At 33.8% G+C, this 23,830-nt stretch overlaps 1 protein-coding gene across 2 annotated transcripts in view; it reads right to left on the bottom strand.

Moving 5' to 3' along the window:
* Dscam2 (Down syndrome cell adhesion molecule 2) overlaps positions 1 to 23,830 on the bottom strand; it is a 558,607-nt gene that overhangs the window by 51,184 nt on the left and 483,593 nt on the right. For both annotated transcript variants that reach the window (XM_081742257.1, XM_081742256.1), the window contains exons 18-23: positions 21,604 to 21,750; positions 14,891 to 15,046; positions 11,050 to 11,167; positions 9,044 to 9,222; positions 3,276 to 3,545; positions 1,097 to 1,278 (exon numbers count right to left, since the gene is read on the bottom strand). In XM_081742257.1, the coding sequence (XP_081598383.1) occupies positions 1,097 to 1,278; positions 3,276 to 3,545; positions 9,044 to 9,222; positions 11,050 to 11,167; positions 14,891 to 15,046; positions 21,604 to 21,750 (1,052 nt within the window). The remainder of the gene's footprint in view (positions 1 to 1,096; positions 1,279 to 3,275; positions 3,546 to 9,043; positions 9,223 to 11,049; positions 11,168 to 14,890; positions 15,047 to 21,603; positions 21,751 to 23,830) is intronic.

Raw genomic sequence — 23,830 nt, 5'->3', positions numbered from 1 at the left:
TGCCATCACTTTCAGACTTGAAAAAATATGTGTTGTGTCTAAAGGTTTTACAACATTTTGAACAAAAGATCAGTGATGTGTCTCCCCAAAATTTTTTTAACGATTTAAAAAAAAAAAAAAAAGTTTCTCAGTTGCAACAAGTGACCTGCTAATAGTGGCAGCATACCTATGATGATGATGATGATTATTATATATACTGTATATTTGAAATTGTGCTTTATATACAACATGAAAGAATGTGGTAAATGATAAAATTCATAGTCAAAACACATGACATCCCCGATACTATGTAAACATGATAACATGAGCAACACTGTTACTATTAATGTATACGTTCGAAATGAAATGAAATCTTTAAGTTTTACGTCCCACAGTTATGCCGGCTAAAGGAGACGATGATGATGAGAAATGAATGAAATGGTGGAATGAAGAAGGTAGGAAGAAACAGGAGAACCCCGAGAAAACCCACGCACACGATGTTTGTCTACCACAAAGTTCACTTGCCGCGAGCTGGGATCGAAACGAGGATCACATGTACCAGAGGTGAACGCTCTACCACTGAGCCACCGCGGCCCTAATGTGTACGTTCGAAAACACTCATAGTTTACTTCATGATTTCATAAAATTTAACCTTAAAGAACTACAATACAATTAGTTTCTCTTGGCATAAAATGAACTTGTTTTGTTTTTATTAACATGCTCATAGCCTATATAGTAAAGATTACTACTTGTTCCGCAATTTACGAAACATCGTGTTTTTGTACACTCAAATCCCGTGTTTCGCAAAAGTGATCCGAGCGTGTGACGTTTTGTAGATTACGGGACAGATAGCCATTATATTTACAAGCTACCACATAGGCTTAAGTACGTTATTACAATCAAAGCGATTGTCTGTGTATTCGTATTCGTGGGTGTGAAATAATCATTGGCGAATCTAATCAATTAAGATACAAGAAATCGTCAAGATTTCTTTACATATAAAATAAATAACAGTATAACAATAAATTTTTTAAAGATTTTGTACATACTTCCATATTTGATCTACAATTTTGTTGTCGACAAATATTATCATTACTAAGAAACAATTTTCGCTTACCTTAAGTTCATGATCATTAACATAACGCGGAAGATCAACTTCTTGCCAATCGCCATGGTCCCTTCTATAATTCAATGTAAAGGCACTAAGAGGCGCTGCTCCATTGTCTCCGGGTTTCCAGTGGAGTAAAATACTGCTCATCGTTGTACTAGTCACATACAAAGCTGGCGGAGCCGGTGGCACTAGTAAATAGGCAAATAAATAAATAAGTAAATAAATAAATAAATAAATAAATAAATAAATAATAAACTTTATTTACGTGCTGAGAACAGCTGAAATGCAGCAAAAATACTGCACTTTATCATACTCTACAGCATTATTTTAACACTATAATATAGTAAAAGGGATAAATAATAATCAACTTTTTAACATAAATTAATAATAAAGTAAACACTGGCAGTGTAGTTTATGTCAATTCCTGAAACACTGACGAGAGACATTAAAAATTAAAAGTAAAGATAAAAAAAATCACTAAGTTATATTAAAAATTCTAAAATATTATCACATTTTAAGATATGTATCTCTTATAGCTTGTTGTAAAAATCCTAAAGATTAAAATATGCTTTCTATTATGTGGTTACAATATTTTTTTTTCCCCTGTAACATATATTGGAACTTTAAAATCCACATTTTTAAAAATATAGTGTCGGTTACATCGGTTGTCAAGTATTTTTTCTACAACTACAGAGTCAATCAATTTTCTCCTGTCAGTCAGTAGCTCCAATTTTCTAAAATATGTTTTTTAGTGTTCATACATGCTAGGGTAATAATCCAGTTCTAACTTAAAAGAAAGTGTTCTAGAACACTTTTGGACCATTTCAAGTTTGTTCTCTAGAGTATTTGTTAGCCTGTTACAAATCACCGATGGATATTCTAGTTTACAACAACAACAACAGCAACTACCACTACTACTACCAGGGCCGGATCCAGGCTTGTCTCAGGGGGGGGGGGGGGTGCACCAATAACTACCAAACTAACCAATCACACTGAAACTCTTCAAAGTGACATGTGACAATATTCTTTACACCTGACAACACTGATGCATAGAACGGAGGAAAGTATTTTGCAGAACGGAGGATTGCAAGTATTACACAGGAAAAAAATGTTCTCTCCTCCTGGGTTGTGTTTTCTTTCCTACTTGACAATGTTATATTGTTTTTTTTGGTGAATCCTTTTCCTTATACCTTTAGAAAATCGACTTAAACTTTTGCTTTTGCAAAGTTCTGCTTTCTTTTAAGCCGCAAACGGAAATATGATGGCAGAAAGTTTCGAAAAGTGTTGCTATTTTCACTGCTAGCTTCTCATTTTAAATAGTGTATATTTACAACGAGGGAGGGGTGCATTTGCACCTTTGCACCCACTAAATCTGGCCCTGGCTGCTACTACTACTATTACTACTACTACTACTACTACTACTACTACTACTACTACTACTACTACTACTACTACTACTACTACTACTACTACTACTAATAATAATAATAATAATAATAATAATAATAAATACCTAAGATAAAAATTAACGACAATTTTGCTATGGATATTACAATTCTCTGTATCTAAGACACTCTTGCTAGCTTTTAAAGCTAAAATGGACATCAATCGCATGAGCTTGAAATTACTATAACAACGACTACTAAACATATTCTAGAGTACGTTTGTTTTGTCTTGGCACACTTCCAGCAGCTTTTGGTTAGTTTTAAAAGTTTTCTGCTAGCACTCACATAAACGTTTTAATCCAATAGACGTCTTATTAATTTTGTCGTGTAGGTGACGTTAGTTGTCAGCCAGCCCACCAAATGATGTCATTGCTATTTGGCGGGTAATGGAAGTACTTAGTTGCCACACGCGAACAAGTGTGTTACAGTGATTTGTGAGTGGTGTCGTGTTTTGCTGTTTCCTAGCGTATTGTAACTCACAACTTAACTGTGGTGTGGCAAGAATGCGTAACAGACAGATCCATCCTTTAGGCGAGAAGCGTGCCAAGATAAAACAAACGCACTCTAACTATATCTATTTTAGCTATACTAACGATATCTATATCAATTTTGCTATCGATATTACAATTTACTGTATCTCAAGCACTCTTGCTAGTTTTTCAAGCTAAAATAGATATCAATCGCATGAGTTTTAAATTACTATAACAACGACTACTAACTATATATTATTATAAACTTACCTTGTACAACAAGACTATAATGAATACGATCTACACCTTCACTATTTTGAGCCTGACATGTATAATTTGCTGTATCTGATCTTTGGACATCATCAAGACGCAATGCTCCAGTATCCAAAAGATGCAGTCTCCCGGAACGTCCAATCAGAGCAACTCCGCGAAACCACTCCCATCTAGGTGGCGGATTTCCAACCACTTGACAAGAGAGTATAACTTGTGATTTCCATGGTCGAACCATATGCCCACCAAACGAATAAATACGCGCTGGTACTGAAATGAAAAAAAAAAAAAAAAAAAAAAACTTCGAATGTAACTAGATGTTTGGTATTCTTGTAACTACAGATCAGATAGTAGCCACGCGCTTATTTAATAATGTGAGGATATGATAAAAAAATAAACGAATTGAATTTTAATTTGGGGGATCTATGTTTCAGTTTTAGTAAAATTTATTTTGACTGTTGCGTTTCTATATTGCCTATGTTATTGTGTAAATGTCTAATATTGATTATTCTTTGCATTTTCGTCAAAATCAGGACTTTATCTCTTGTTTGAAGAAAAGTTTCCAGAAATTTAGAAAGAACAAAAAACGAACTTTCTTCAGGTTCAGATCAAACTGTATTTCAGTATCTGGAAAGAATAACACCACAAGAAATGTTAGCGAGTTATTGCAACCTAAGAAGAACAAGCACATGTTAAAGAGAATTGGATAAGTGTTCAAAAAGTAAAAGTGTACCATTCCAGAAGTTCTTGCAGAGTTCAAACATGCCTTAATTACATCCGTGAAAATATATTGGTTTAGGTTTTAAAAGTTGTGTTGTACGACCAAAAATACAGAATTATAAATTGATGACTTTACAAAAAAAAAAAAAAAAAAAAAAAAAAAAAAAAAAAAAAAAAAAAAAAGTGGAATCACAATTAATGATTCCTAATGATTGATTACCAAAATGTATTAAGTTAAAATATACACCATGTTTCAAAAAAGAATCATCCGATTTCAAATAATCCTAAGTTGGCAGCTTTATCAAGAATGAACCGTCGGAAAGAAGAAATTCTCAAGTTTCACGTGGTTGAAGGTAGATTGCAGTAATGCTTTTCCTTCACCAGCCACTTCAATCTTTGTAAGGATGTTGACTACACAGCAGATAACATTTTGCGTTCTATGCTTCGCAAGCGTGAGTCCGTAACGATTGTTCAACGTGAATTTTGTCGACAATATTCTGGTTTTAAAGCTCCTACCACTCGAAGTATTAGACGATAGTATAAGCAATTCCTAGCAGTCATCCCCGCGTGTCAGAAGAAAATGTGGACAACATCTGACAGTTTCGCACGTAAGCCTGAAGAATCTACCGTATACCGTGACTATTTTCCAGCCTAGTTTTAGTGCCTATTTCCCATGTTTTAGCACCTATCTTTCTGCCTATTTTCTGTTTTTAATGCTTATTTCCCCGCATATATTCCATGTTTTAGTAACTATTTCCTTGCCTATTCTCTACGTTTTTAGTGCCTATTTTTGTTTTTAGTACCTATTTGCCTGTCTATTTTCTATTCTTTAGTATGCATTTGTCGGCCTATTTTGTGTTTTAGTACCTATTTACCTGCCTACTTTCTATAATTTAGAGCCTATTTACCTGCCTATTTACCATGTTTTTGTGGCTATTTGACTGTCTATTTTGTTTTAGTGCCTGTTTTTCATGTTTTAGTGCCTATTTTCCATGGTTTTTAGTGTCTCAACATATGGTTTTCACTTATATTTGAAATTAATTTTTCATTCATTCATTAGTAGTGATCATCATATATGTTAACTTCCTATAGTTAACATCATATATGTTAAGATATAGTTTCTTAATCAGTAATATACGAGGAAGAGTCAAATGAGAACCTTAAACAGAGCAATCTATCACAGAACTGACACAGTTTCAAAAATTACTACCCCATTCATACACTAATTGCAGGAATAAGCACTTGATATATTCTTTAATGAATTTCGAAAGTTTTGATGTTTTCCTGCTTAAAAGAAATAAAAGAATTGTTTCTCATTGGAGCATTTTGCCATTAGCGTCGCCATTTTTACAGTAGTAATCTATCCTCATGTAACATTCCAATTTAATGCTGCTATCTTTCGGTTATTTTTCAAACCTGCCTTTCATGAATTTAAACGTGCTTTTAAGGTTTTCATTTGGCCTTACTTCATATTAGTAAGTCTACTAATTTGATATCTCAATCTAGATAGATATTGTATACTTTATAAGAGAACATTGTATATCACCGATTTGATTGGTTTACAATTTTAGCGTATCAAAAATAAAATCTCGTATAGTGGATACTGTGCTCTGCCAATCCAATCATTCTGTTATCTACTTAAGGTCTTTTTTTTTTTCCTATTGTCTTCTTATTGTTCTGCCCTATCCAAAGAATTTCTTTCTTGACTCTTTTCAACCCATATTTTATTTATTTATTTATTTTAGATTTTAACGTAACACGATTATGCACTGAGGCGATGATGACGACATTGATGATATAGTGGAATAAAAGAAGTGGAAAGAAACTTATGAACTTTGAAAATATCCTGCATACGGTATTAGCCTACCACAAAGTTCAGTTAGCGAGAACTGAAATCGACCCAAGGAGCCCATGCACTAGACGTGAACGCTCTAACACTGAGCCACCGCCCCCATATTTTATGTATCCCAAACATTTTCATCATGTGAACAGTGTTTTCCTCCATCTTAAACAACCCTCTGTAATTATTCTACTTAAAAACTTTTGTAATTCCTGAATTTTCTTTAAACTTCCAAGCTTTCGACTCTCCCCTTGAGTCTTGGTCACAGAGGTTAAAAACAGGAAGAAAAAAAATAGAAACATCAAGGCGGTAATTACAAAATTTTTCAATAGTATTGGCATGACAATAAAAATAATAATATGAGTTCGTAAACTTCGAAAAGGAACAAGAAAGCGCACAAATTGACTCCACCATATTTTAGTCTCTATTCTTTTTCTTCCTGTTTTTAACCTCCGTGACCAAGACTTCATGCAAGAGTCGAAAGCTTGGATGTTTAAAGAAAATTCAGGAATTACAGAAATCTGTAAGTAGAATGGTTGTTAGAATTGCTGAACGTGGTTTTGTATTGCCTCTGTAATTATTTTGCAGGACATTAAACAACGAGCATGTATTTACGAAGTATCGATGCGTTACCGTGACTAATTTCGTACATTGAACCAATATTTTCTTAGACGAATATTTTTCTCAAAACATTGTTTTTCTTCTTTTAAGGTTTCAGCCGGTATTCACTCCCCTGCAAGTTAACTTGTATCTACCAATTTTTAAATAAATCTCGTATAAAAGCACTCTCAAAAATTTTTCTCTCAGCAAACAGACAAATATGCATATGAGTGTGTGCGTCGCGTCTGCGACGGAGATCGTGGTGATCCTCTCGTCTCCCCAAATAAGGTGCTAAAATTCAGTGCAAAAAGCAAACGTCGTCTCTAAAAATTCCTGCCTATGGGTTGTCATAGCTATTTTTAGCTTTGACATCACCATGCTGTATCGAGAGCCGATCCACTGCATAGCAACGCGAAGAAACGAAAAAAAACTAAGCTAGTCTAACAAGTGTGCCCGGTGAAACAACGAGTCACCATGGAAGCTTGTTGGGGCAAGTAATCACATAACATTTTGTTAAACATAGCACATTAATACGTTAAAAATACATTAATAATAACAAAAATGTAGTCTAAAAATAAAAACTCAAAATCTCAAATCATTTGCACATGATTGTTAACTTTAAAATCATCTTAATAATACGAAGCAGCAAAGCAGCGTAAAGTATCCTGTTCATCGCAAAGAAGATAGAATAACAACAAGGGAATTCGCCCCGAACCTTCAGGACCTTCCCCTCTGGAACCACCAAAAGTGATCTTTCTCCAGCATCAAATCGAGTGAACAGTGACAGTGCAAGATTGTAAAAAATAACGATGTAACAAAACATAACCGGTAACCCGCGACAAACGCGTCTTCCGCGCTTACAGCAATAATTAATGGGCCGAGTATTAAATCTTGTTATCATATTCAATTATCCAAATCAAAGTGCCAAAATGTAAAGTAATATATGTTTGTGCTGTTTTAGTGTTGTTAATTAAAGTAAAAAGTGAAATCTTGAGTATCCTTTACAAAATAATTATCATGGCATAAATTTACATTTGTTAGTTTTAAAAAATAATCTAATTTACTTTTCCATTCAGCACAAATAACCAGTGCCTATGCAACGTAATAATTTCCACATTATTAAATTGCATCAGCACTGAAAATACAATTAAAATCAGCTTTTGTGTCAATTTCCCAAAACGTTCTAACCCGAACTCTAAACCGTGTTGTCCAGTGGCTATATGGTCAGCTTTGGTAAACGATCCAAACTGTTATTCAAATCTAAAGAAAACGTATTAATCGTAAAAAATCGAATCCCGAACCATTGTAAATGCCTTATCCCAACTAAAGACATATAAGGTTCGAAACCCAGTATTGTTATAAAATGTCTTCCCAACCAGGGACATACCAGGTTTGAACCCTGAAATTGTTATAGTACATGGCGTTTGTTCACCACAAAGCCCATTTGGCGCGAGGTGGAATCGAATCAGGGACCCCAAACACCAGAGGTGATCGCTCTATCATTGAAGCACCGCGGTCCCCTCGATATCGAGTTTGCAACTAATACATTATTTATTATTGTCATAACAAGTTCATCAACTTTCATTTTATATCTTACTCATATTACTTGAAAGCACTGATTAAAGCAAATTTAACAATTGACTAGTGTACTTTAAAATACAAAATTATTATCTGGTTCACGCTTGTTTTGATTTAGTAATTAAAAATAGAAATAACACACAGTCTCTGAGCAGCAAAACACAAAGTTTTTTATTAAAATATCGATGTGTAAAAGTTTCGACAGCTAACCAAACCTTTGGCTTCACCAGACATATTATAAGCCAACATTAAGTTTTGTTCTAAGCTGAAAAAAAGTGCCAAAGAAGCTCACGAAATATCAAAATCAGTGTATGGCTTTGAAGTAGTGGCACTCAAGACTGTTTACAAGTGGTATGAACAATTCAGAAATGGTAAGAAATCGGTTGAAAACGAGCAACGATTGAGACGTCATTCGACGTCAAAAACAGATAAAAACGTGCAAAATGTGATAGAAACGATTTTTTTTTAAACACGCGAAATGACTATTTGAGAGTTTTCTGGAGAACTAAACATCTCGTATGGGGCCGTAAATGGCTTTCTTCTTCCTTACGAAAACGAGCCGTGCCACACCTTGCTTTTGATCCGCAAGTTTTTTGGCCGAAAAATTATTCCTGTCTGTCCACATTCGCTGTGCTCTCCAGATATAGCACCATGCGACTTCGGGCTTTTCCCAAAAATTAAAACCGTGCTTAAAAGAAAACGTTTTGACACCATTCCTGACATTGAGAGATTCACAACAGAGCAGCTGAACGCTCTTCCGAAAGAAGCCTTCCAGAAATGCTTCCAGTCATGAATTCAACTTTGGGATAAGTGCATTGCTAGCCAAGTACTGTACTTTGAAGGAGATTAAATCAAATTCCATGTAAGCTTATTAGCTTGCTTTGTTTCTAATAAAATTATTCACCTATTTTTTGATCACACCTCGTATATATATATAGTAATATTAATTACATTGTTACATAATTGACACAAACTTTATATAAATATAAAATTACATTACAGTGTAAAATTGTAAAATATATAAACTTACCTCTTAACGTTGGTGCTTGGGATACGACCCGTGAACTTACTCCTTCTCCCACTCTAGTAGAAGCTGTTACCCAGTACTGGTACTCAACCTGTTGCTTTAGGCCTTTGGCTTCGTACATTGTATTCTGACTAGGTAAATTCCACTTTTCTTGATTCAATTCCTGTCTACCGTCAACTACCCTGGAAAATAATGGAATTCATTTTATCGTTTTGAAAAATGTAAGCAAACAAAGAAGGAACATCAGTGGTAAAGAAGGAAGATCTATGATACTTACTTCCACCAAAAGTTTTATAGTATTTATCTACTTGCGTTTCAATTACATATAAATTTTATATGTTTATATTTATATATATATATTTCTTCATTAATTTTCGATTTCCAATCCTATTTATCTTTTATACAATTTTTCCCAGCAATTTGTCATTTCTTCGCTCTTCTACACAACTACTGACCTACCCATCCTCTTAGTTTTATCTTCTTCACTATACTTCGCATTAACTAAACTTACAACCACTATCATGTGACCACGTGATCTCGATTACAACATGTTTGAGCCAAAATGAGAAAGTTAACACGCAAATTCTTAAATGAAATACAATTAGTTTGTGGTTTCCATGAGAACTTTTAAGAAAATAAAGCTCCAAACATGCTACCATCCTGTAAATCACACTTTGGGCTCAAATGGTATCATTCTTTAAATCAAACTTTGAGATTAAATGATACCATCCTTTAAATCACACTTTGGGCTTAAATGATACCATCTTTTAAATCACACTTTGGGCTCAAATGGTACCATCCTTTAAGTCGCACTTTGGGCTCAATTACAATATCTTCCAGCGAATGTTAAAAGGGGTTCTCTCATATTAAACTTACATTAACTTTATCTAGATCATCTCTATTTGTTGTGACAACTTTTGTACTGTTGTTCATAAGAATAGTACGACCACATCTCACACAGTTTAAACCTAGGAAATATATTGTAAGATTCCACACCTTCTAGTGTATGCTATTTCTTCAAACACATGTCTCAATTGTAAACACGTGTTATTGTATACAAACACAATCATCAGCAGACGATAATAGAAGGACACCAAGAAGACACGAAGTTGGTTCTGATGGGAACCGAAGACGAATGACCCGCTCCTTACTACCTCCACTTGCAGATGACACCCATAAAAGAGGTCCACAACAGAGCAGAAGCATTAGTAAATAGCTGATCATTAACCTTCTCCGGGGGCCGCACTGCGCTATGGAGAATTCCTTTTAAACCCTTATCTCTGAAGACTGCTGTGAGCGAAAGATATATCCTAACAACAACCTATCTCCCGAGGCTGCAATGAGCGACGGAGGATCCCTCTAACCGTCTCCCGAGGTCGTTGTGCACAAAGGAGATTCGTTTAATAAACATACCCCGGAGGCTGCAATGAGCGAAGGGGTTCCTGTATAAAATTGAATCTAAACTGAACCTATATTACACCTATATACTGTGTGCTGAGGATCTACTAAACTTTGGAAACACTTTTTATTGTATTACAAAGAAACTTTGTAAATTGATTAAAGAAAGTTATTTTTATAATAAATTATTGAAGGGTTTAACCCGACCGTTTTATTTGAATCTACCGAAAAACGTTACAACATGGACTCATGGCTGCTTTGAGACCATCATTCTGCAGTTAATACAAAATAAATAAATAAGTAAATCTACAGATGATAAGGGAACATTAGAAGATAAATTAAAGATGTAGAAATTGCTGTAATAACAAATTAATAATGAATTCTAGCGCCTTCTTTTTTTTTATCAGAAGAAAGAAAAACACTGAGGAAAAACGTATTTGCTCAGCACTTAAAATTTGAAAGGAATGAGGGCAAACGCAAAATAGGTAGAATAGAATTGAAATATGGTAATTTCACAATATCTGTAATTAGGATAAACTTTTATAAGGCACCTAAGGAGGAGCAAGAATAGAAACAGGTTTGTGAAAACAAAGCATATGTCAATTACTTACCTGCTGTATAAGTTGTACTTGGTTATAATTCCATTTGGATCTGTTGGAGGAAGCCACGAGATTATTAGAGATTGGGAAGAACTTACAACAACTTTTATATCTGCTGGAGGACCTGGAACTAAGAAAAAAAAGCATATATTACTATTAGAAATAAAAGAATAAATACGAGAAACAAAATCAGAATAAATATAAGGGAATAGTATGATTCAATCTCTTTATTCAATTTATTATGCAGCAGATTATATCGCGAACCATAAGTTTATTATATATGGCAGCGTTTCTCAACCTCTGTGTCGCGATACATTGGTGTGTCGCGAGATTTTTTTAATGTCTTCTTAAGCTCTTCCGCAAAGAAATTATCTTTAAAAGAAAATAAAAATTTATCGCCAATCGACTTGATTTCACACTTGTCTTCCAAGCTTAAAGCTGAAAAGTTTGCTTTTAACGCTGTTAATTTTTGGGTCTCAATCAAAAGTGAATATCCGGATATCACAAATAAAGCCATATCTGTGTTACTGCCATTCTCATTCTACTTATGCGATTCTGGATTCTCTATATTGAAGAACATAAAACGTGACTACATGTCTCGCCTCCTTGATGTGGACGCTAGTAGGTCTGTCAAGAGTTCGTCCACGCATAGATATGCTGTGCAAAAATCGTCAGGGACAAATATTTCACAAGTTTTAAGTTTGATGTCATCTTATATTTCTGATGGTAATATTTCTTTCTCATATTTCTGCTTAAGAGTCATAAGTTTCTTTTATGTTAATATGTTTCTATTCAAGAGTCTTACATAATTTGCTCGTGAGATTTGTATCTCATAGCCGTTCCATAATAATAATAATAATAATAATAATAATAATAATAATAATAATAATAATAATAATAATATATGCATTTTTATGTTTTCTTTTTTGCATCTAGGAAAAGACTCACATGCAGGGGTGTCTCAGAAAGTTTGAAACGTACTTTGGTGTGTCAAAAAAAAAATAAATAAATAAATAAAAGGTTAAAAAACGCTGATATATGGTAACAAGACAAGATTTATACTATATTTATTAATTTTTATTTTAAATAAAAAGTATACACTTGGTATTTATGAACTCTTGCTTATTTCCGCTGCTAGGTTATCTGTTGTCAACTCTATATAATGGACGAAGTAACCATCTAACCTACTGAAACATCTCATGGAACAAGATTACTAGAGTCAGTATTTTTCTTATTTCCAATGTTGTCTAGTTTTACCTACTGAAGTAGCAGAAGAGTTTCTTTGCTCATTTATGTGAATAGTGGGAGAATAACTTATATAGTTGTGTAGCAACATATAAATTTATTGAAAATAACGTGTTCGTTCACGTGCTTGCAAGTACATCTATAATGTGACGACTCTAGAAAACGAACATGAATTGGATTAATACAGCATTAAAGAAAACATGTTACACTATTACAAGTGGAAGATATATCCACAGAATATCAAGTAACGGAGCTTGAACATATTTAAGTTAAGCTAAGCTTGCTCGGGAGAATTTTTAGAAGGAAGAAGAACTTTCCTTTACATGAAACAAAACATGAATTGTACATTTTAACAGTTAATTTCTAAAGCTTGCTGACTTTTTGTCAAGCTCTGGCATTATAAGCTAGATTTTCTTAGCATAACAGAACCGTAAGAATCGAGGTTTGCGAGGATCTAGCAACTATGCGTATGCATCTTCTCTTCGGTGCAAAATACACCGGTTATCCTATCATTATACAGGAATGGAAATTGTAGGATAGTTACCATATTGATACGATTTTTTACTTTGACTTATCGAGCTTCCAAGATTTTAATATTTGAATGGATTGAGATTTGGACAAGTTTTAGGTAAATAAGAAGAAAGAAAAACTAAATTTTACGATAGATACTTTAATCAAAATATTAATTAAAAATAAATAATTATATTATCTGCCATTCTTTCATCTCCGTTTTTAATAGCATTAGAAAGGACGTAACCATGATTGATAAGAGATATTAACAATAAATTAACATTTTTATTAAGATTTTATCGTAGAGTTTATAGAGCAGGTTATTTTCGTTACTTACCCAAAACTTAACTAACTCTTCTTAATTAATTTAAAGTCAAAAGGCTCGGAAGAAGATGGCAGTCACGACCCACCAAAAATTCAGCAAATTTTGTACAAAACAATAGGATACTAACAAAGGAAATACTAATTTTTATAATAATATGTTCCTTGCACAATATTGCGGGATTGCATAAGACTCTAGGATTAATCAATCTGTCATGCGTGGTTTCAGATTTAATTCTATACGAACGCATGGCTTTATTAAGTGAACTCAGTGATATAAGCCGTCGGACAAAGTAAACTAAATCAAACTAATTTCAGTGTTTGAATAGGAAAGTCCTATAGATTCGAATCTTGTTCAGGTCGACCAATTTGACAATTTTCCAATCATCATGCGAATCCACAAACAGAATAACCGCATATTTTCCACAGTGAAAATACACTTTGATAACTACAATCGAAAGGATAAAACCCATAACAGAATACTCGTAAGTGCTTAAATCTTGATTTCAAAGTTGGCTGATCCCATAATTTTCTTAAGAAAGGTCTGATCATAAACAACTATATCTCTGGCAAATAGTTTTATCCTGCTTCGAATTTTTTTTACTACATGAACTTTCTTGTATATTATTGTCAGCTATGAACTCATTTTAATTTTGACCAAAATGTTACGTATATATTTAATTAAATAATTCTGAAAGAATTTGTTCGTTTTAAGAATGTTATTCTGGGGTTTACTTTTTATTATTATTATTATTATTATTATTATTATTATTATTATTATTATTATTATTATTATTATATACATTACCATTAATGGGCAAATTACCATTAATAGAGGCTGTAAATATTTTGTCCCTAACATGTCAATATGAAATTTCAAAAATTTTTAAATGCAATTCTATTCTTATAGATGTCTCTTAAAAGTTGGGAGTATGATACACAGGAACTTGATTATTTAATGGTTTTATTTTGACTGAATGTTAGTTGTACAAACAAGAACCTTTTCAATTATTTTAACATCTTGGCACACATCTCTTTGCACTAGGCAGTCTATCTCTCTCCTTTTTCCTTTTTTTTTTGAACATACACAAAAAAACTTCACTGTTGCCAGATATAAAACTAAACATTATATTTGCAATATCTAACAATGTCCCAGTATATAAATACTTCACAAGTGTTAACGATTATTCACATATTATTGATATCTTTACTGCTGACTTTCTGTCTATTCAGATGCAATTCATTACCAATCACTTGTTATACATTTTATTCTTTTTTTGGATCTTTTGATTTGTATTGGTTTGCTTTTATCTTATTTTGCTGTTTTTCGTGTATGATTCTTATTATTGTCGCTGTAATTTTTTATTCTAATTGTCTTTATTCTATATGTTATACTTCAATGTATTTTTGTACCTTTAAATTTTTAAGCTTTACGATTTTTTATGCATGCTCTTTTGTTTGTATTGTTAACTTATATATTATTGCTGTTTGGAAATTGTAATTGGACTTTTTGTCTGCAATTTCTTAATACCAATAAAATTATTATTATTATTATTATTATTATTATTATTATTATTATTATTATTATTATTATTATTATTATTATTATTTGAAGTATTCGTCTACCAAAGTTAACAAACAACCTTGTTTTACGCTGGTTAGAAGCTACAAATGACCTGGATTGTATTTGGTTGAAAGCGTCTTGCAACAATTCTGTGATTTTTTTTTTTTTTTAAATATTTACTTTAATAGTAGAGAGGCTAGAAAAGAATCTTACCATCTTCATCTGTTCTGCAATATAAAGTACGTGAAATGACTCCATCGCCAACAGATGTATATGCTAGAAGATGGACACTGTAATTAGTAAATTTTCGAAGCCCATTGAAAACTGTTGTAACAGCGGTCGTCTTCTTCATTTCGGGACGCACTTCATCTGAAAATAAATCATTTAGGAAATTAAAAAAAAAACAGTTGTATATAGTTAAACTAATAGAGATTTTCAGTGAGGGCAGTTCATGTTTAACAGTGAGGGCAGTTCATATTTAACAGTAAGGGCAATTTATATTTAACAGTGAGGGTAGTTCACATTTAACAGTGAGGGCAGTTCATATTTAACAGTGAGGGCAGTTCATATTTAACAGTGAGGGCAGTTCATATTTAACAGTGAGGGCAGTTCATATTTAATTTCGCATTAGATAAAAGTTTATAGATCACAATTTACTCAATATTTTACTTAAATGTAGTTTGACAAAAGTCCAAGCATTCACACATACACATAACATAAAACACTTGTAGAACTGTGGTAAACTGCAAATAGACTTATGCAATATTAAGAACTGGTGTGACAATAACAAGTTGAAGTTGAACGTAAATAAATGCAAAACTCTTTCCTTTACCCGCAAAGAAAACACCATTAAATATGACTATTCTATTGAAGGAACTATTTTAGAATCACCTACTTTAATTAAAGATCTAGGAGTTCTATTTGATCCTAAATTAAGTTTTACTTATTATATTGAAACAATTGTTAATAATTCATACAGAAATCTTGGCTTTGTTATGAGAATAGGTAACGAGTTTCAAAACGATGCCACATTAATGAAACTCTACTTTTGTTTTGTGAGATCGCTATTAGAATATGCGACTCTGTCTTGGTCACCAAAAACACAAAAACACATAGGTATGATTGAAAGAATACAATCAAAATTCTTGAGATTACTTGCTTATAGAAAAACTAGCAGCGTTCACCCCGCTTCGCTGCGGTCACCCCGGAACGCAATAAATTTTGTTACTTAGATAATTTTTACTTTTTCGCTTTCAAGTGATATGATAAAAACCATAGAAGATTGCAGTAAATGTTAACATTATATCGCCTGTCATTTATGTTAACCCGCCCCGCTTCGCTGCGGTCACCCCGGAACGCAATAAACTTTGTTACTTAGATAATTTTTACTTTTTCGCTTTCAAGTGATATGATAAAAACCATAGAAGATTGCAGTAAATGTTAACATTATATCGCCTGTCATTTATGTTAACCCGCCCCGCTTCGCTGCGGTCACCCCGGAACGCAATAAACTTTGTTACTTAGATAATTTTTACTTTTTCGCTTTCAAATTGCAGTAAATGTTAAAATTATAGCGCCTGTCATTTATGTTAACCCGCCGAGTCACATGGTCATGCGGGTTGCATATAAATACGTTTATTTTTACCTATGATGAACTAATAACAAAGGATTTGTACGTATGGACACTTGAATGGTCAATTATCTCAAGACACTGGTAATTAAAAATTAAAGTGATATGATAAAAACCATCTAGGGTCCAAATCCTAATAATCCCCCAAAAATGAAAGAAATTGGTTCAGCCGTATTAGCGTGATGAGTTCACAAAGGATTTGTGCGTTCTCTTTTATATATATAGATTGGCATATATCCAAAAAAATGAGTCGTATTCAGAAATAGTACAACACTTCAATATGAACACGTTGAAACAATGGAGAAAACATACGGATCTTTTATTTTTACACAAATTACTACATGGTAAAATTGACTATCTCAATCTTACTTCGAAGATTCAATTGCATGTCCCGTCAGGTAAAACCTGCGTAGGAAATTGCAGTACATTTTACTGCAAAAAAAAGCAAGAACAAATATCCTCTCTAAGTATCCTAGATGGAGGATGAGTGCTTCCTACAATGCAATTGAAAGGATATCTCCTATAGATGTTTTTGGAATGTCGGAGACAGTACATAAGAATAGACTTAAAAATGTGTGTGGTAATGAAAATGTATAAATGTATAATCTTGTTAAAAAATATATTACTGTGGGTAAATGTACTACTAAGGAACAACACTGTAAGTGGGCCTAGAGATTGTTGTGTTGAATAAATAAATAAATAAATAAATAAATAAATAAATAAATAAATATTTGGATGTTCAGAGTGAGTTGCAAAAGTAATGTCTAAACTTAGACATTACGTCAGTAAATAATGCAACGATATCTAGACTTTACAAGCCTCATTTGTAACGTGCTTAGTTCATACTTTCATTTTACCACCGTGAAAAATCACTCTTTTCTTATCAAATATGAATTCTGCAAGATTTCTCTGGGTTGGAGTCTTAAAACGTTGATAACAGATTATTCAAGTGCTGTAAGTTACGGAATAAGGTTTGTTCAATGCATACTTGAATAACTGGAAAAGATGGGATGAATTTTGTTAATATACTATCTTTGAAACATTCATCAAAAATTATCCGGCTGTGAAATGTTTCACAAACTCCTTTAAGAGCGAAAACACGACACTACATCAACTAGAGCGTCTACAAAGTGCTTAATAGAAAGACTTGTCCGTTCTCGGAAAGTGCGTCTAAAGACGCAATCTTTTGGATCTATTCTTAGCATCGTCCTGCCATCACCCCCCCCCCTCAAAAAAAAAAAAAACTATCTGAGGAGTAATGAAAACAAGGTTCTTTTTAAAGGGGTTGTAATAGAATTAGAGGAAACATTTGTAAGAAAGGGAAGTTCAACCATAGTCCAATTTAAATCGTTACTGAGAAGGACAAAACTCTAAAGATGTTTTGGTGCTATTCCAATTATTTTGTAACAATCTGTCAATGTGGCAAGTTTCACTATTTTGCTGCAAAGTATTTCTGCTATTACAAGAGACAAGTTACCATAAAGAAGTGTGTCTCATCTTCAATGACATTGATGTATGGATGGGTGAATCCTAACATACTTCCGGTATAATTTGTATTCAGTGACTGCCAAAGAAATGGGCTACATTTGAAATTTGGATAGTTCGATTTCATTTGGGCCTGTAAATATTATAGTGATAATTGGTTTTATTTTGTCTAAATTTCGGAAACAAAAAACTTTAACGAATCAACTTATCACACCAAAGATATCTAAACTCACGAGTCAGTTGCTCAATCGGGTTCGAGGAGGCAAACTAAAAAAAAAAAAAAAAAAAAAAATGTAGTGAACGTAAGCCGAGCCTGAGGATGAATGAGTGTGGCTGGGCTGAGCGTGAGTGAGATTAGTGACCTTAAGCCTAATGCAAAATGGCTATCTATAGACCAGGCATGGAAGGTATGGAAAAATGCATGAAAATAAATATGTATTATACTAGGTCCGTCAAAAAAAGAATGTATACACACTGATCTATCAGAAAATTTCGTCTCTAACCAGAAGGTTACATGTTTGGGGAAAAGTAGAGTTATATTTCATCAACGGTGACATCAGAATCATCGGACTAGCTGCACAACCCAATTAGTGGCAAAAGAGTTACATCAACATGGCGAACGGATGTTTGAGCTTTAAACAGGGGAAGCAGATTATTAAGTGGTACTGGAAGTTTGAGAATGTTGCTGCGCTTTAGGGACAACGAAATGCAAGTATCTAACTGATATACCTTCAAGGGTAACAACACGTCTGTGTCTGGTTCTTATATATCTGCGAGACAAATTCGAGGTTGATGGAAAAATGTGTGTGATATGCACAGCTAAACCGATCAGAGTGCAAGTGCTGTGTTCTCAGTTGAAGTGAAGCCGTTTCAACGTTCACCACTAAAATCTTTAAGGGAAGAGTCACGTGACAGGGATGTAAATGTTAGTAGTATATTACGCATGCTAAGAAAGGTAAGTTGTGTGTGTACATTCAGGCAAAGGATGGTGCAACAGCTAAGTGACAACGACCTAGATCCTAGAATATAATTCTGTGAATGCGTTCCGGAGATAGTTACACTTAAACCGGGATTTGTGGGTAGCATTGTTTGGTCAATGAAGCACCATTCAAGCTTAATGGAACAGTCAATAGGTATAACTATGTATGTTTGTTTAAAGATAATCCCCATATTACTGTTGAAAAGACTACGAATTCGCCTGATGCAAATGTATGGTGTGGTTTGTCTCCAGGAAATCATTTGGCCTTTCCAATGTAACTGGAGAAGGTACTTAACAATGTTTGCTGATTATAGTTACCCTACCATTCGTGCAATGTACAGCAAAGACATGTTTTATTACCAACAAGATGGCTCCCTGCCGCACTATCATAAGGGTGTGCAAGCATACATGAATCAAAATGTACCGGGCCAGTGGATAAGACGCAGGAGACCAATCGAGTTTCCTAGACGCTACCGAGATCTTACCCTGCTCGTTTTTGTTTTCTTATGGGGAACAATAAAGGATAAGGTGTAAACCACGTAACCTGGGCATACTGTAGGTTGAGATTCAAGGGGTTCACGCAGAAATCCCATTGAACACTTTGGGGCGAAACACGAAAGCATTCATGACATTTTGAACATTTACTTAAACCATCATTTCGAACATTCAGTTTGACGAGAAAGTACACTTACGTTTCAAGTTGAACTGTAACCTTACTTTTTCCAGTAATTTAACCTTGTAGGTTGAAAAATAAATTTCCTATGACAGTTCAAAATGTAAATACATTTTTTGACGCATCCAATATACCGGCCTATGATTTCTTTACTTAGTGTTCAATTACTTCGAAACAAAAATATACAATTTTTGGAACTTTACATTTTCGTTGTCACTCACATGGAAACTTATTTAAGTAATATATTACAAAGAATCTTCCACATACGGAGTTTTCCAGCAGAGTATTGCTCAAATCATCACACTCTGTCCATTAATTTTTGCCTCATGTCGTCGTTTTCCTGGAAAACGTTCCATTTTTATTTATGTAACAACACGACCTCCACTGCCTCAGGGTCAAATACTGATGCACGTGTGTCTACTAGAGAGTTTTCGACGACTAACAACGTTTAATATGGTTATTCAAGCAAATTTTCATCTACGCATCACCGTACACAATATTAACTTTTTATAATTTCTCAACTCGATTACTTCTGTTCGTTCTTTTAACTACATTCCGTTAATCCTTTATTTAAGCAGCTCCACATTTGTCCTCATGACTCAAAGATAACGAAAGTAATGTTGAGCTTCTCCGCATTATGCACACTGAAGATGAATGTTCTGAGCAAAAGTTACGCCATTAGTTTTATAAATTCTAAACACGAATCCACTACCGAATATTCAGAAACTTGTCAACAACATTTTTCCTAAGTGCAGGGTCTCATATTAAAAATAGATGTTCAAGGATGATAGTAACCTAGTCTTCCATTCCCCCCTCCCCCCCAGGGAAGTATACTAAGGCTCTGTAGAAAGAGGAGACTTTGTAGCATTCATGTAAATTTTAAGAAAAAATCTGGGTTGATACCTTCTCTAGGCGGAGGATGCCTTTAGAAAGCCATTTCAAAGACATTAACACTTAAAACCGGATCAGATCTTAATATTCAGATAAATATAACAGTTCATACTTAAGTACAATGTGAGAAATGCCCCATTCCTCCTATGAGCTATGATACAACACTGAAAATTATTCTAGTGACATTAACAGTCAAAGTTCTTACTTCAAATACCTCTCCAGTGATACGATCTTCGTTAAAATGTCTTTTTCTCGTATTATACTATATAGCTTTTATATCTTTAAATTTTTGGGTAAATATTTACATTATTTCTTCTCGAATCACTTCTAAAATTTCAATTGCACATATTGAATTATGGATTCCGTTGCTGGAATATCCGATAATGTTACATGCAATTAAATACAGGGTGTTTTAAAATGAGTGTCGAGGTTTTAAGGGTTTGTAGTATTTATTACATTTAACATACAATTATAAACAATACATCAAATGAAAGAGCAACTCAAACAGTTTTTGCTATAAGTGTTTGATGTGAGCACCATTCGTCACACGGCACACATCAAGTCGATAGACGAGAAAGACCCATAAACTTTCCGCTGGGATATGGTACAAAACACATTCAATTTAAGGGAGTCTTGTTGCAACTGTGCCATCTCGTGGGGATTTGCTGACCTCCAGATGCGAACATTATGAGTGTTCATATCGCCACTTTGGTGACATGTTGACTCATCGCTAAATTTCTCTTTAAAATTCTCCACACAGACGGTTACATTGTAACTACAGATTCAGTCTTTGCAAAACGTAAAACACAGGAGGCTTTCTGTTCACTAATCATCACCTTCGCTACTAGTGCTTTCTAACGGCAAACAGAGGAAACAGTGCATGTGTATACGTGCGTACAAAACTGTTTAAGTTGCTCTTTCGTTTGCTGTACTATTTATAATTTAAGTTAATTGTAATAGATACTACAAAGTCTTAAAACCTGAACATTCATTTTGAAACACCCTATATAAATTCACAAGTGCTATCCCTTCTGAAGGATAGTTGACGATTTTGCTTACATTAAAAAGGAAAATGAAGAAAAAACAAGCTTAAATAATGTTAACTTTAACTAGAATAGCTTAAACAAGTTTATTCTGTAAAATTTTGTCTTTCTTAAGTTAATCTTTAGTATCTACAGAACAATAGTATTTAAATGTATTAATAACAAATGGAAAGGTTTCGTCAATCTATTTAAGTTGACATATGCTAAGGTAGAGTCCATACCCACCATACCATTCCTCCGCTGGTTCGTACTGCAGCTTGTATCCTTTGATGTTCCCATTAGTATGTGACGCTGGTGGAGGCTGCCAACTAACTTGTAAACTCTGAGATGTTAATGCAGTACATCGGATATCCTGTGGTGGCATGCTTGGAACTGGTTCAGAAAAGAAAGTACAAAAATTACAATACATTATTTATCATCATAAGCAATAATGAAACAATGATAACAAGAAAGATTTCGGCATGTTACCCTTCATCCGCTCGCGCCCGCGGCAAATTGGCCGTCATTTTTTAGTTTTTGTGTGCCCTTCTTCCCAGACCTCAAAATTATAGCTGGAGGGGTGTGCACTATTTACACTTCCGCCCTCTAGATTATGTGCGGTTACAGTCTAACCAGCGATTACTTCCAGCTCAGTACAATCCCAAAGTTGGTAGTGGACGGCCAATCTGCTGTCAGCGCAAGCGAAAACGTGATTTTTTTTTTGTTTCGCATTTACATAAAAATGTAAGTAAAAGTTTTAGTATTTTTCATTCGCTGTTTCATTTTTAACTGCCCTAACATAAAAAATAATACAAGAAGACCATATCTGTACGAGTTAGCATTAGAACTAATAAATGAAAACCTGAAAGCTCGTTCTAAAATCTCAACTTTGCAAAAAATTTTGCTGCTGTTCTTGGCACAATACAGAAAGCAAACTACCGATAATGAACCAGTTTAGCCAATCCGAAGAGGTATTTGCTCCATCTACGGGTTAAGAGAAAACAACATAACTCGCCTTGATTGTAATGATTGTGGTAAAAACGTGTCCAGAAAGCACTCAACCATTATTTGCAACACATGCTAGCAATCTCAGAACGAGAGCAGTGACGTGGATGTTGGTTAACTTAGAAACTGCCTTGAATATACAGATTGTGGAAAAACATGTGCAAAAAGCACTCAATTATTACTCCTGCTTGCAGTAAATGTCAGCAATATCACAACGAGCTCAGTGACATGGATGTTGATTAGGTTAGATTCTGTTCTTTTGTGTTTTGTTCACTGTGTGTTTATTCATATTTAGCAGTGTTGTAATTTAATGTAAATGTATATTTTTGGTCAATAATGATTTGTCTTAATTTCCTAAACGTAATTACTCCAAAATATACACTTTGCATCATGTACAATGCTGAAAAATGTGAATAATCGATGACGGTCAAATTGCCGTCGGCGCGAGCGGAAACGTGAATTGGCAGTACGCGAGCGGATGAACGTTAAACGAATAATTTAGTTGCTGATAAATCTATTTATGGATTGAGTATAACCCGCTCCCCCTAGTGATTTTTAACGAATCAGAGTGATTCTAACGATTCATATTAGTTCATCGTGAATCGGAATCGCATGTTATAAAGATTTAAGATGTAAATCTTGTGGTAAGGAAGTTTTAGTATAAGTAGTAGTAGTAGTAATAGTAGTAGTAGTAGTAGTAGTAGTAGTAATAGTGGTAGTAGTTAGTAGCAATAGTAGTAGTAGTACTAGTAGTAGGAACGGGTTAGAAGCCCCGCAGGGGTTGGTTGGGTTCTGTTCTCGATATAAGTAGTACCGGTAGTAGTAATAGTAGTAGTAGTAGTAGTAGTGACTCTTCCAGTTCCGGTGACAAAGAACTGAGGGAGCGGGCTATACACAAGCCCTATTTATTGTTCATATGTCATATTTAACGCGCAAAGCCACAGTAAGAACTATTAGCGAACTGAATGCTTTATCGCATCTATATATTAGCCCTAAGTTCATTATAGTATTATTTCTGGAACTAATTAAAACATAGTTTACTCACTAAATGTTCAATGATAACACTCAAGATAAAATATATATATTTAAACTGATGTATTTTCCGAAGATTTTCTGTTTTTACCTTTTTATTTTTCACAAAATCCCTTCTTTATAATTGAGAATACATCCACTATTAATATATAAGAACCATCTAGAAAAACATGTTTACGGACACAAAACTTAACAAGTTAAATGTTCAGGTCTGGCCGTAAAGAAAAATGATATCATACGATACGAACTGTTGTCCACATCAACATATACATATTTATAAATGTTATCGTTATAGCATATTAAGCAATGATGTTACACTTGTAATAAGATAGATCTTAGAACTATAGAAAAAAATATGTGAATTTGATATTACTCAAAGCAAGACTCGCCAATTAACAAACAAAAATAAATAAATAAATAAAATCTTTTAATCATA

Source organism: Thermobia domestica, chromosome 16 (genome assembly GCF_964235325.1).
Source record: "Thermobia domestica chromosome 16, izTheDome1.hap1.1, whole genome shotgun sequence".
Lineage (NCBI taxonomy): Eukaryota > Metazoa > Arthropoda > Insecta > Zygentoma > Lepismatidae > Thermobia > Thermobia domestica.
This window is presented reverse-complemented; position numbering and strand designations above follow the sequence as displayed.